This window comes from Leptidea sinapis, chromosome 23 (assembly GCF_905404315.1).
Source record: "Leptidea sinapis chromosome 23, ilLepSina1.1, whole genome shotgun sequence".
NCBI classification, from domain to species: Eukaryota; Metazoa; Arthropoda; class Insecta; order Lepidoptera; family Pieridae; genus Leptidea; species Leptidea sinapis.
In genome coordinates, this window is record NC_066287.1 from 4,884,586 (window position 1) to 4,898,273 (window position 13,688).

Sequence of the window (13,688 nt, forward strand, 5' to 3'; positions counted from 1 at the left end):
TAAGATATGAAAAAAATCCAAATCGAAAAAGCGTTTAAAAAACAATGTTATAGGTATCTTCATAACTGAAACTTGGGTATGCATTGAATAAGAGAATATATTATGCTTTTTTAAATTAGTAAGGGTTTTAAAGTAAACTTTGAAAATTGATGTTTTTTGTTTTTTTGTTGGATGTTTAATTATGTGTAATATATTTCTTATAAAATGATGTGTCTCAAAATAGAATGGGTGGTGTATGTTATCTATAATATTTAGGTACATAATATTACATTTAATACATCAGATTTATACAGATCTTTTATATGTCAGGCATCAATGGATGAGCATGGAAATCACTGTATGTTAGACAACATTGATTTAATTCTTTTACTAACTTTGTGTACTGCTTAGGTGAAATTACTATTTTGGGTGGCATGGCATTGCAGTGGGCATACCATTAGGTGAACATCTTGCTTCTTTTGTCACTGCCTACCTTATTATTAATATTTTCTGGACTAATTTCACCTTTCAGCAGTTCAAGTTCCTTGAACTTTATTACACATACTTTACAAAGCTGTGGAATGAGCTTCCTTGTGTGATGTTTCCGGGACAATATGACATGGGTACTTCCAAAAAAGGGTGTACACCTTCCTTAAAGCTCCTGTATTTCTTCTGTACCTTTACTAAAATACCTGTCAAGAGAGTAATAGAGTTCCATACCATTTTATAGGGTAAACAAACACTATGTTCCTGATAATATATTTATTTAAGAGTTATTTTAATTTGCATCACAGCGATTTTCAAATATACCTTCTTGGTTATTGTTCATATAATGGCAATTGAATAGAATAGAATAAAAATTTATTGATAACAAACCACCCACCACCACACAATTATTAAAATGATACAAACCAGAATAAGTAATAAATTCTTAAAACTAACAAATTAAATAATACAATTTATAGCTTAAAATGAAAAAGGTACTGTGCGGCAGTGAATGTCACCAAATGGAGCTAGCTCAGTAAAAAGCTGCAACGGCGTGGTGCCAATGTAGCACTGGTTTTCAGTAGCCCCAATATTATTGAGTCTGGGAGGAGCAGCGACTAGTAATTTTTAAATTATAATTCTATGAATATAAATAAATAATTTTTGTATTTAACTCTTAAAAAAATTTGAATGTTAAAAGATCATTAATTAAATTATCTTAACGACTGAAAAATCATAAAATATGAGGTTATTAATAATAAATAAGTGTTAATATAAATTATGGTTAGTATAAATGTTAATATTATAATAAAAAAATTAAAAGGTACAAGCAGTTAAACAGGTTTATAAATATCATTAAGTATCATTAAGCTATAGTAATGGCATAGTCTGTCACAATGTCTGTATTGTGACTATTGCTGTTTATGAAATACAAGCTGCACACGGATGGACGGGCAGTGTACTCTTAGTAGGTAACAAAGAGCTGCCTAAGTAAAAATTTAAATTTATTTGAGTATGAAACATGCAGTGATTTGACATAAGTTTGAAATAGTGGTAATCACAGTATGGAAATTGGTGACGAAGTATAATCTAAGGCTAAGTCTGAAATCAAACAGTTGCTTAAAATTTCGGCTATCTCCGTTTTTACAAGATTATAGCCATCATCTGTCAATCTATCATTGACTGCATGATTCATACAAATGAGTGAATCACTTTTTTCAGAGACAGTTTTGTATGCTGGTAGGTAATAGGATTTTAACTAGGGGTAACTTGAAAGAGTATTTGGATCATTGATGAACAATGTATATTAAAACTTATCATAATACTAGATATAAGTACAAAAATATGAAATTAGTTTTATAAGTCAATATCTGCTAACTAAAATATTTTTAACTTTTTAGTAACATCAAAGAGTACAAACAAAGTGAGGATGAGCTGGTATGCTCCCAATCTTCAGAAGAAAAAATGGACACTGGCTCTGAATCTTTAAACTCCAATTCCAATCAATCTCCAGACTATGATGAACAGGACGTCTTACGATTACAGAATCCAGAACACTTGGAAATAGACAACAGCTTGGATATAGGCATTGAAACAAAAATCTCACACTCACAGAAGCAGAAAGACCTTAAATCACTGAAATATTCTACTCTAACATTGACTACCGATCATCCTTTAATGGGATTGGGAAGTCCAGAAAAGGTTCCAGATTTAATACCAAAGAGAAGTCACAAAACTACTGAAATTGACACATTATCATCTATTGAATATGAACGATTTAACCACACTAACGGATATGAATTTTATAGTCCTCAGAGAAATACTTCAAAAAATAACTTGTACTTCTCTGATCATTTTGTTACTGCTGAAAGTCACACATGGAGTGAATCCTTTAGCTGTACTCCAGATGTTGCTAGGATACAAAAAGAACGACGGAATATTGTTCTAAAATATCTTGATAATGTTAATAAAGAGTCTACTGTAGGCAAGGACGAAGCAAGCAGTTGTGATAGCAAATGTGACTTGTTTATTCAAGCTAGTCACAGCACTCCGAAAAGTGCACCGATTAATATGCCGGAGCCCCACAGTCATAATTTAGGGGTATGTTAGTCATTCTTTGTATGTTTCAATAATGATTTATATCTACAGAGTAAGCTCCACAAAAACCTTATATTTGTTTTATACATAACATTTGTATGCTCTCATTTTTCTTCAGCCAGTGGATTGGTGTTCCTCTCCATCCCAGCTCCGTAAGATGCCAAACTTCGAGCTGCCGATAGAATTGAATAGCAGTATCAGAGTTCACAATGTATGTATATATTTTTGATACTATAAGTAATATTAAAGTAATAAGACTATATGGAGTATTGCAGGCATCTCTCTTGCACCCTAGTATCAGTTCAGGCAATTTGACCATATGCAGACCAGAGCTGAGCTTGACTTCCATATGGATGGCACACGGCAAAAAATAATACTAGGCAGAGTTTCTCGCATCGTTTCTGCGATATAATTACGCCATTTGTTGCCTAAGTTGCGGTAGATATTCAATTAACGTCATCATCTTGAATTCCATAAGTAATTTCCTTTGTTCAACTCTCAGGTTGTGGCTTCATCTCATTTATCATGAAAAAAGCCGCCGAATCCCACCTTCGCACGACACGCCACAAGTTAGGATATCATCCTCACCATCTGGATGTGTGGCGGTCCTCGACAGTGCGGTTTACAAGGAGCTTTCTTCCACGTACTACAAAGCTGTGGAATGAACTTCCTTGTGCGGTGTTTCCGGGACGATACGACATGGGTCTTCTTCTTAACGTGCCGTCTCCTTGCGAAGGTTGGCAATCATTAGGGCAATTTCAACTTTCGACACAGCTGCTCTAAATAAAGATCTTGTGCTCTTACCAAACCATTGGCGCAAGTTTTTAAGCCACGATATCCTTCTGCGGCCAGGCCTCCTCCTGCCTGCCACTTTCCCTTGCATGATTAGTTGAAGGAGTTCATATTTCTTGGCATTACGCATCACATGTCCAAAATATTCTAACTTTCGTTCCTTAATAGACGTAAGTATCTCTGTAGCCTTTCCCATTCTCTCTAACACGATGCTATTCCGTACGCGCTCTGTCCAAGAAATTCTCAGCATACGTCTGTACACCCACATCTCGAACGCTTCCAGTTTTTTTGTCATAGCTTCTGTCAGCGTCCAAGCTTCTACGCTGTATAGGAGTACAAAAAAGACATAGCACCGCGCTATGCGTATACGAAGAGAGATGTTTAGGTTCCGGTCACAAAGTACTTTTTTCATTTTTGAAAAGGCGTTGCGTGCTTGCTCTATTCTGCATCGTATTTCGAGGCTGTGATCTCCTGAGTCGTCAACCATTGTGCCTAGATATCTGAACTTGGCAACCCTTTCAAGACTTTGACCATTGAGGGATAAAGAAGTGGTAAGCTCTGGTGTACGGCTTATTACCATGTCCTTCGTCTTTTTGGTGTTGATGTTAATACCATACTCAGCACTGACAGAAGCTACGGAGTTGACTAGTCTTTGAAGGCCCTCAAGACTGTCCGCGATTAATATCGTGTCGTCTGCGTACCTAATATTGTTCAACATTTTGCCATTAATTGATATTCCGTCTGTGCTGTTATCAAGCGCTTCCGAAAATATGGCTTCAGCATACAAATTAAAAAGTAAGGGTGACAAAATACAGCCTTGTCGTACGCCCCTTTCTATCTCGATGTATGATGAAAGTTTCCCGTTGACCCTAATGTTTGCACGCTGTTTCCAATATAAATTTCTGATAAATCGACAGTCTTTAAAGTCCAAGCCAATTTTCTGGAGCACTTCCATCAATTTGACATGTTGAACTCGGTCAAAGGCCTTTTCATAGTCAATGAAGCAGACAAATAGATCTCTATTCATATCCCAGCATCTTTGTACCAGCACCTGATAGCCGAAAAGTGCATCTCTTGTACCCAAACCGCTTCTAAAACCAAACTGGGTATATGATAGTAAGGACTCATATTTAGAGTAAATTCTGCTATGAAGTACTTTTAAAAAGAGATTCAAAACGTGACTCATGAGTGAAATTGTGCGGTAATCACTGCATTTTTTGGGATTATTGATTTTTGGTAGGGTGATAAATATCGATTTGAGCCAGTCAAAAGGAATCGTGCCCGAGTCGTAGATAGCATTAAAGAGGTTAACGACATAATCTAGATTACACTCTTCGATTTCTTTAATAATCTCGACTGGTATGTCATCGGGACCACAAGCTTTTCTTGTTTTTGCATTTCTTATGGCATGATAGACTTCACTTTTCGTAATGGCTGGTCCCGTGTCATCACAAACGAAATCTACAGGATCAGATCGAGTGTCATGAAACAGCTCAGTAACATATTGTTCCCATGTTACTAACATGTCATCGGTGGAAGATGCATAATTGCCATATTTATTGAGAAGAGTTACTTGTCTGCGTCCTTGATGTTTAGGAGATATAAGCTCTTTAATCTTCTTATGTATATTAAAACAGTCAAACTTCTTTTCCAGTTTCCCTATCTCAGAACAAAGATCACCATACCATGTTTCTTTTGCCTGTCTTATTTTTTTCCGTATTAAAAGTTTTATTGTGTCATACTTTTCTTTGTTCGTTTTATTTTCACGTCTTTTATCCATTAAATCCAATATTTCGTCAGTAATCCATTTCTTTTTCTTCGTTCGTGGCGTCGACGTCAAGATCGTTTAACTTGTGTCAAGTATTGTCGTCTTAAAACTATGCCACGATTGTTCCATGTCCGAGAAACCAGGATTAACATTGTTTCGTTTTAGCCTACACATGTCGTCATTGATGGCTAAATGAAGTTGTTTTTTGGATTCAGGGTTTTTCAATTTGCCAAGGTCTATTCTGGTGATTTTTGGTTGTTGTTGGATTTTCTTTAACTGAACCTTTATTACGGCCACAATAGGATTGTGGTCAGATCCAATATCGGCCCCGGGATATGTTTTAGCAGATTTTATGCTATTCCTATGTCTTCTGCTGACCAATATGAAATCTATTTGATTACGTATGATCTTTTCAGGACTATCGGCTGGTGAACGCCAAGTGTAAAGTCTTCTAGGTGGTAACTTAAAGAATGTATTAGTGATGACAAACTCAAGCTCCTGGCAGAACTGCACCAACCTTTCTCCTCGATCGTTTCGAACCCCAAGCCCAAAAGTGCCAAGAACATCGGGTACTGGACCTTGTCCGATTTTGGAGTTAAAATCACCCGTAATTATTGTTGTATCATGTTTTTTAGTTATTTTGAGGGCTGTTTCTATGTCATCGTAAAATTCCTCATTCATATCGTCACTTTTGTCTGCAGTAGGTGCATAAACTTCGATTATGTTGAAGCTAAACGGCTTAGCTTCAAGTTGTAATAACATTACCCGGTCCGAAATGGGAAGAAAATTCCTTACAGTAGATCGTAGAGCGTCTTTTATAATTACTGCAACACCATTTCTATGATGTTGATTATCATTGCTACCCGAATAGTAGACTGTAGCATTTTCTGAAGTTACTATACCATTCCCTTTCCATCTTAATTCACTTATTCCAAGGATATCGAGCTTTAATCTATTCATTTCCATTATAACATTTTCCAGTTTACCGTCTTCGTACAAGCTGCGGACATTCCAAGTTGCGATCTTTATGGCTGACCCGGAGATTCTTCGCACCCTCTGACCATTTAAGGTCTGCCGGGGACTAAGGGCCATTGTTATATTTGTCTCAGCCATAATGATTTATCCTGGGAAATTAATAATGTGGTGGTTTTCCGTGGCCTTCCACATCGCTGTTTGCTGCTTTCTGAATCTGGGATTCATAGGACAACAATATAACTGGTGACTGTACAGGCTTGTCCAGCTCCCACTCACTCAGTCTACCACCTACGCAGCTGGGTACCTTCAAAAAAAGCGCGTACACCTTCCTTAAAGGCCGGCAACGCTCCTGTGATTCCTCTGGTGTGGGCGGCGGTGATCACTTAACAACAGGTGACCCGTACGCTCGTTTGTCCTCCTATTCCATAAAAAAAAGCATACGAGATTTTATGAACGATACGTCACTCGAACGGAAAAAACGAACGAAATGGAAAGAGTGCCGCATCGTTCATAAAATTTTGTTATCAAATTTTATTTGTGTAATTTTCTTTTTTTATTAAGGTGTAAGCTTTTGTAGGTATGCATGCCGTATCGTCCTGAAAACCCCGCGTAAGGAAGATACATAGTAAAAAGTTCTTTTTTTTAAATTGTGACGGGACGAGCTTAGCGCTTATTTGTTGTTAAAGTGATATACCCCGTATGTCACAATACTGTACAATTTAGTATTCTTGAAAAACTCAAAAGATTTTGAGCGGCATTTGAATTCGCTCATCACTTTGAAACGTTAGATGTTACGTTCAAACAAAAATGTTCGCACATTACTTCTTCAAGGCAGATAAAGTTGACGCTGTGGTTTAGCAGGCATCCTGTCCAAAAAATTTCTCCCACTAGTACCCATGTATGAGTAAGTGAAAACCGCATGAAACTAGAAATATCCAGTTGGTGAGGATGATAGTAAAGTATGTCGTGGATATTCAGCACCGGACAAACAGCTGTTCGAAACAAAGTCGCTAGCAACATATAGATTGGTGCATCCCAGACGATTCGATCAGCATGTTGCACGCGGTCAAATGGTTCAAGCTGATAATGGGGCACCAAACCACAGATGAAAACAATACTGCGTGCATATGCACAGATAATTCAATGATAATATTTTTTACACGAGCGTAATAAAGAATGAATTGAGAGTTCCGTCTCATCCGGAGTATGTCTGACATAAATATTTTCAGCCTTAGATCATTTATACGACTAGATAGACTGTGACAGCTGTGAAAACGTCGAAAAAAAAATAGAGGCTGACAGTTAAACTCTATTTTGAGCAACGCACGCACACTAACACAAAGTCACAAATCGCGAGTGTAAGCCGCAGCTTGCCGCGCACGCTGAAGTAATAACCTGACCTGTTTTCATCGGTTGTCTAACAGCAAGAGGCGTATCAATTATTTAAAATCATAAGTATTTTCAGCATAATGTTTCCTTAGTAATTCATAACGTAGCAGTATGCTGAAAATAAATGACTTTTATTACAATTTGAATGTTCACTGCAGGATTTAGAATCACCAGACCTGTTGTCTTCGTCTCGGGAAGACAGGTCCGCGTACCAGGCCTTACTGGACCCGTACACCGGCTCCGTAGCGCTTCGCCTCACCACACCCCGGAGCCCTGCGGATACCCGCCGTAAAGTAAAATTGGTAGGTACTATATCGTTTAATTCACCATATGAATGAATGAATGAATGAAAATACTTTATTGCACTAAAAATACAACCTGTTCAACTCTCTGGTCTGGCTTCATCTACAGGATCTACTTTACAGTTGATAACCTGCCTAACCCCAATAATTGCATATTAGAATTGACTTGAGATGTCGCTCTTTCGAATCTAAAGAATTTGTTATTTTGAAAGTAATATTCCTCATTTCTGGGTTTAATTATTGGGATTTGTAACAAGTACAAATTAAATATATATCGTTAATCCTAATGTCCATGTCGCACCTACTCCCCTAACAGTTGGGAACTGTAGGGGAGACCGAGGAGGGTTGTGACACTTTTTGCTTTCACTAACATATCTCGGTTAAAAATTGACCTACATGTGTGAACTTTACATCTGTACCAAGCTTGTTCTATTCTCTATTAGAAGCAAAAACAAAAATAAAACAAAACTAATAGGTTTCCCGAGAAAATGCACAAAAACCAAAGTGACTTCCCGTGTCACAATACTCCTAGTACCAAGGTAAGTTGTGACAGCGCTCGAGTTGAGTTGTGCCACTTCAGTATTTGGAATTTATCGGTACTTTTCGTAGAGTAAAAATTAACAAGTTATCACAAAACAGTTTTAATCATAATCTTTGGCTAATTGAGTAACATAACTAGAAAAAATTACCAAAAAATATCATCTTTCTAAATTGCAGAGAGATAATAAAAATAATAGTATTTAATCTGTTTAATAACCTACTCTCGATGTTTTTGATAAGTAAACAGCGTTCGGGAAGCTCCGTAAAATCTTCTTCCCAAATACGACGGATTTTAACAATCGTATATTACCAGTGATGACCTTATGAGAAAGTCACTCAGAGGGCCATGCTCGGAGTTTCACTGCGAGATCGAATCAGAAATAATCCGTAGGAGAACCAGTCACCGACATAGCCCACATGATTGTGGCAGTGGGCAAAGCACATAGCTCTACGGACAACATAGCCCACATGATTGTAGCACGGGGCAAAGCACATAGCTCTACGGACAACATAGTCCACATGATTGTGGCAGTGGGCAAAGCACATAGCTCTACGGACAACATAGCCCACATGATTGTGGCAGTGGGCACAGCGCATAGCTCGACGGACAACATGGTCCACATGATTGTGGCAGTGGGCAAAGCACATAGCTCTACGGACAACATAGCTCACATGATTGTAGCAGTGGGCAAAGCACATAGCTCTACGGACAACATAGCCCACAAGATTGTGGTAGTGGGCACAGCGCATAGCTCCACGGACAACATAGCCCACATGATTGTGGCAGTGGGCACAGCGCATAGCTCCACGGACAACATATCCCACATGATTGTGGCAGTGGGCAAAGCACATAGCTCTACGGACATGTGGCCGTTGGGGCAGGAGGTAGGCCCCCACAAAATGTACCGACAATCTGGTCAAGATCGCCGGAATAGATTGGATAAAGGCAGCGCAGGACCGATCGTAATAGAGATTTTTGGGGGGGGCCTTTGTCCAGAAGTTTTCGTCTTCAAAGATGAGTTATTTTATAGAAATAAAAACGACTTAAACACTCCCATTCACCTCATGTGTTTAAATATAATTTACATAATTTTTAAAATTTTTACTTTGACTGATAACAAATAGGTCTATGCATCATTAGAAACAATAGATTATATTAGAAGTAAATACAGTGTTTTTTCTTAAATTGTTATTTGCAATCGTGTGTTGGTAGTTTAGTAATGTTGTGCATATCTTTAAGTATGATAATATTATGTAAAAGTATCTACATAATTGTAATTTTATTCGTATACTAGCTGACCCGACCGACGTTGTCCTGTAAATAATAAACAAAATAATATTTTTGTATGAACTTGTCAATAATAGAAAATATGTCTAATAATTGCTTTAGATTGTAAATTTTCTTCCACAATGACTACACCGACTTCGTCCATGGTGGGTGAATTAAACCTCCTTGCGTGTTCACCGGCAGATATTTTGTCAGCTCGAATGACAATATTATGGCTGTTTGTACACGAACTCGTTGCATTCTAAGCCTATATTATTCTTCATTGTCACTCTCAAACTTATGACTTATCAGTCTACATAAAAATAATCTGATAGATATTTAACCAACTATCTATCTACCAACTACAGTTAGATAAAATTAAGCATATTTTGTACCTCCTGAGAAAGTTATAAGGATATAAAAATTCTTATTAGTTATTCATTTTAAACTCTCTTTCAATTTGATTTCTGAACGACGGGGAACACATCAAAGGAAAAACTAAATTGTTGTTTTTATTTCATTCTGAGCATTTTCATATTTATTCCTTTTAAACCTTCCCTGGACTTCCACAAATAATTCAAGATCAAAATTAGCCAAATCGGTCCAGCCGTACTCGAGTTTTAGCAAGACTAACGAAGAGCAATTCATTTTTATATATATAGATGTAAAATTCGATTGTCTAGCTTGCAAGCCTTAATGAATAAATAAATATTTATGGCAAAACTACTTAAGTATATAAAGATTACTACATCATTTGTACAAACCTACCCTTTATACAATTTTTTATTTGTACTTAAGTCGAGGACGTCACGGAATATTATCTGGAGATAACGCCCCCAACGCTCTTAACGCAGTAGATTTATTGCTAAGCTGCCCGTTCCATACCTAAACCACTCATAAATCTTGGTATGTTTCTTCAGTTGTGGCTTCATCTACAGCACCTACTTTTAGTTGATAGGAATATCAACCCCAATAATTGCATATTAGGACATCATAATATGTCACTCTTACTAATCTAAAAATTTCTTTTTAAGTTCTCTCTCTATTTATTCAGATTATAACTATAACACAAGTTTTATCGGTCACTTCTGAACATAAAACTTCTCCAGTTGGAGATACTTCATCGTTTCTAAAGTTTTTTCTCTCTCTGTATAAAGCCTTTTTTCTCTTATTTCGTTTGGCCAGTTTTAATTTGATTTAAAACGAATACGTGATTGCAAACTCAGGTCTCAAATATCAACATTGTTATGTAGAACGCCGTATTGTTTATTTTCCGTTGCGACAATTCACAGCCAGCTTCCGCGTTCCCACACGCTTGCAATCGTCATGTTTATTATTACTGTGTCAAGCTATTGTATGCGTGTTGAGAAATGTGAGTTATTTGACCTTTTTCACTATCCTCAAAACCCGATTAGGTATTATATCAGGCACAATAAAGCGTAGGTCACATCAAGACACAAACTTTGAAATAAGCGCAACAGTAAAACAGCCTCTTAGAGGCTCTCACAAACAGAGTATTACCATGTTCGAGCGATTGCCAATTCCGTGGCCATCTGGAGGGCAAAGCCAAATTGGCTTCCAAGAAGCTGGGAGTAATTAATAGACCACGACAATACTTCAAGCAGGCCCGCATTCTAGCGCTCTACAAAGCGCAGGTCCGGCCACATATGGAGCATTGCTGTCATCTCTGGTCTGGTGCACTCCAGTTTCAGCTCGATCCATTTTACCCCGTGCATTGCATTGCAGAGCTGCTTGAATTGTCGGGAACCCAGTGCTCAGAGTGAACGGCTAGATCACTTGGCATTGCGTAAAGACCTTACTTCATTGTATGTCTTCTACCACATTTATCACGAGGATTGTTCCGAAGCGCTGTTTGATTCGATTCCTGTCTTTCACCTTCGCACGACGCTTACAAATTAGGATTTAATCCCCACCATCTGGTTGTGTGGCGTTCTTCTATGGTGCGGTTTAAAACTTAGGAATAATACTTTAATTTTTCTTTAATGTTTTACAAAAAAATAGTTAGTCTTAAAAACAAACGTTATATTAATATTATTTCTCACTGAGTGAGCATAGAAGCGACCACGTACAATCAAGCTGTGGAATGAGCTCTTAGAATTCGCTCGAATGGAAGGGTCCATATAAAAATGTTAGAATGTGTGTTCTTAAGACAAAGATGGGATCTTTTTTTGACTTTGTCGTTGCCTATAACATTCCCATAAGTGCAGCAATAAATTGCCAATGTTCAGGTGAATAGATAGATGTATTAGATATTATAAAAGCAGAATTCGTTAGGGCACAATGGCCTGGTTATCACAAGCAGCGATTAAAAGTAACAGGTATTTATTTATCGGCATGTTAATATAAATATTTTGGGCTCAAATGGCCGTCTTATTACATTGTGTTGATTTAGAAGTGTTTGATTTTCATGCAGCCTAACGGGATCGCAAATGTAAGTATTCGATAGTAATTTCAACTTCAGACGGACGATTCTAAGACTCTGTGCGTATATTAGGGGGATGTATATAATATGACTTTGAGATAAGCGCAATAGTAAAACAGCTGTCATTTTGACAGTGTATGTACATATTACTTATTACCACAATTTAGCCAACGTTATGTTGAGATAAGCCACCAAGTACTAAGTGATGAGTATTTTTACGATGATAATGAATATTCAAGTTTTAACGGTAATGATCGGTGATTACATACAGCACTTTTATTATTTCATTTACTCTGAAATAAATATACATGCTCTTGGTAAAATAATTTTGGCTTAAAAATACGCATGTTACTTATAACTTTACCTTAGTTTTACTTATATACTTACAATGATACACAAGTTATCTAATCAATTTTTTACATTAAATACCAATTGTCGATGAAGTAAAGCAAAGCTATGGATTGAGCTTCCTTGTGCGTTGTTTCTGGGACGATATGACATGGGTACCTTCAAAAATAGCGCATACACCTTCCTTAAAAGCCGGCAACACTCCTGTGATTCCACTTAACACCGGGTTACCCGCACGCTCGTTTGTCCTCTTTTTCCATAAAAAAAAGAATAAAAAAAAAGTATAATTGATGGACATTTGGTAGCGCGGACTTTTTAGATGCCGGTTTACTCCAATTTTCCGGGTTCAATTCGTTTGAGCTCGTGTGGGCGGTCGTAAAAGTTCAAATTTTCCTGATTATATTGAAGATTTAAATAAATTCAAGAGAGCGACATAATTGTCACACAATAGGCAGTTTGTACTACTTTAACTCATTTAATTCAAAATTTCATTCAATTTGAACCAGTAGTTTTAAAATTTTTATAACTAGTCAAAGTTTCTTAGTTTTCTCACTCACTGAATGACCGATCATCAAAAGTGTAAGGCACTGAGAAGACATATTAGCTTCAAATTTAGAATACAATTAGTATTAATTGTATCATGGAGGGAAAACCAAAATATTTTGTAATTTCTGTCTAGTTATAGATACACCTAACTGCACAAATAAGTTTGTAATCACATATATTATAAATGAGGTTACAAAGTTATATATTGTAATAGTGAATTCATTTTATATTCAGCAAAAAATAAGTGCTACTTTTGCTTGTCATCACGACGACCTGTATAGCCGAGTGGTTAGCGATCCTACCTACAAAGCTAGAGGTCCCGGGTTCGAATCCCGATAGGTGCAAGCATTTTTATGATGAATATGGATGTTTGTTTCAGAGTCATGGATGTTTAAATGTATTTATGTATGTTTATATGAATTTATGTATGTTTAAGTAAGTATATTGTATTAAATATATCATTGTCTTGTAACCCATAACACAGGCTAAATATGCTTAACTTGGGGCAAGATAATTTGTGTAAAAGTGTGTCAATATTATTAGTATTATTATTATTACTATCACCAGCCTCCATTAGATGATGAAGACGATGAGTGCAGTTTGGACAGCGTGAGCGGGTGCTCTATGAACACAGAAGACGAACCTCCGCCACCAGAGCCTCTAGACGCCCAGGAGCCTACCAGTGAATGCGAGGATACTAAAAGGCAAGTAAGCGGACATGTAACTTCATACGTGGACTAAGTACTCCTTGAATGA

At 37.0% G+C, this 13,688-nt stretch overlaps 1 protein-coding gene across 2 annotated transcripts in view; it reads left to right on the forward strand.

Annotated features, from left to right (window-relative positions):
* Nucleotides 1–13,688, forward strand: part of LOC126971375 (protein prune homolog 2) — a 35,948-nt gene that overhangs the window by 373 nt on the left and 21,887 nt on the right. The window contains exons 2-6 of one of the 2 annotated variants that reach the window (XM_050817678.1): nucleotides 1,866–2,565; nucleotides 2,681–2,773; nucleotides 7,645–7,788; nucleotides 12,030–12,047; nucleotides 13,500–13,636. In XM_050817678.1, the coding sequence (XP_050673635.1) occupies nucleotides 1,866–2,565; nucleotides 2,681–2,773; nucleotides 7,645–7,788; nucleotides 12,030–12,047; nucleotides 13,500–13,636 (1,092 nt within the window). The remainder of the gene's footprint in view (nucleotides 1–1,865; nucleotides 2,566–2,680; nucleotides 2,774–7,644; nucleotides 7,789–12,029; nucleotides 12,048–13,499; nucleotides 13,637–13,688) is intronic. The other variant, XM_050817679.1, reaches the window with a different exon arrangement.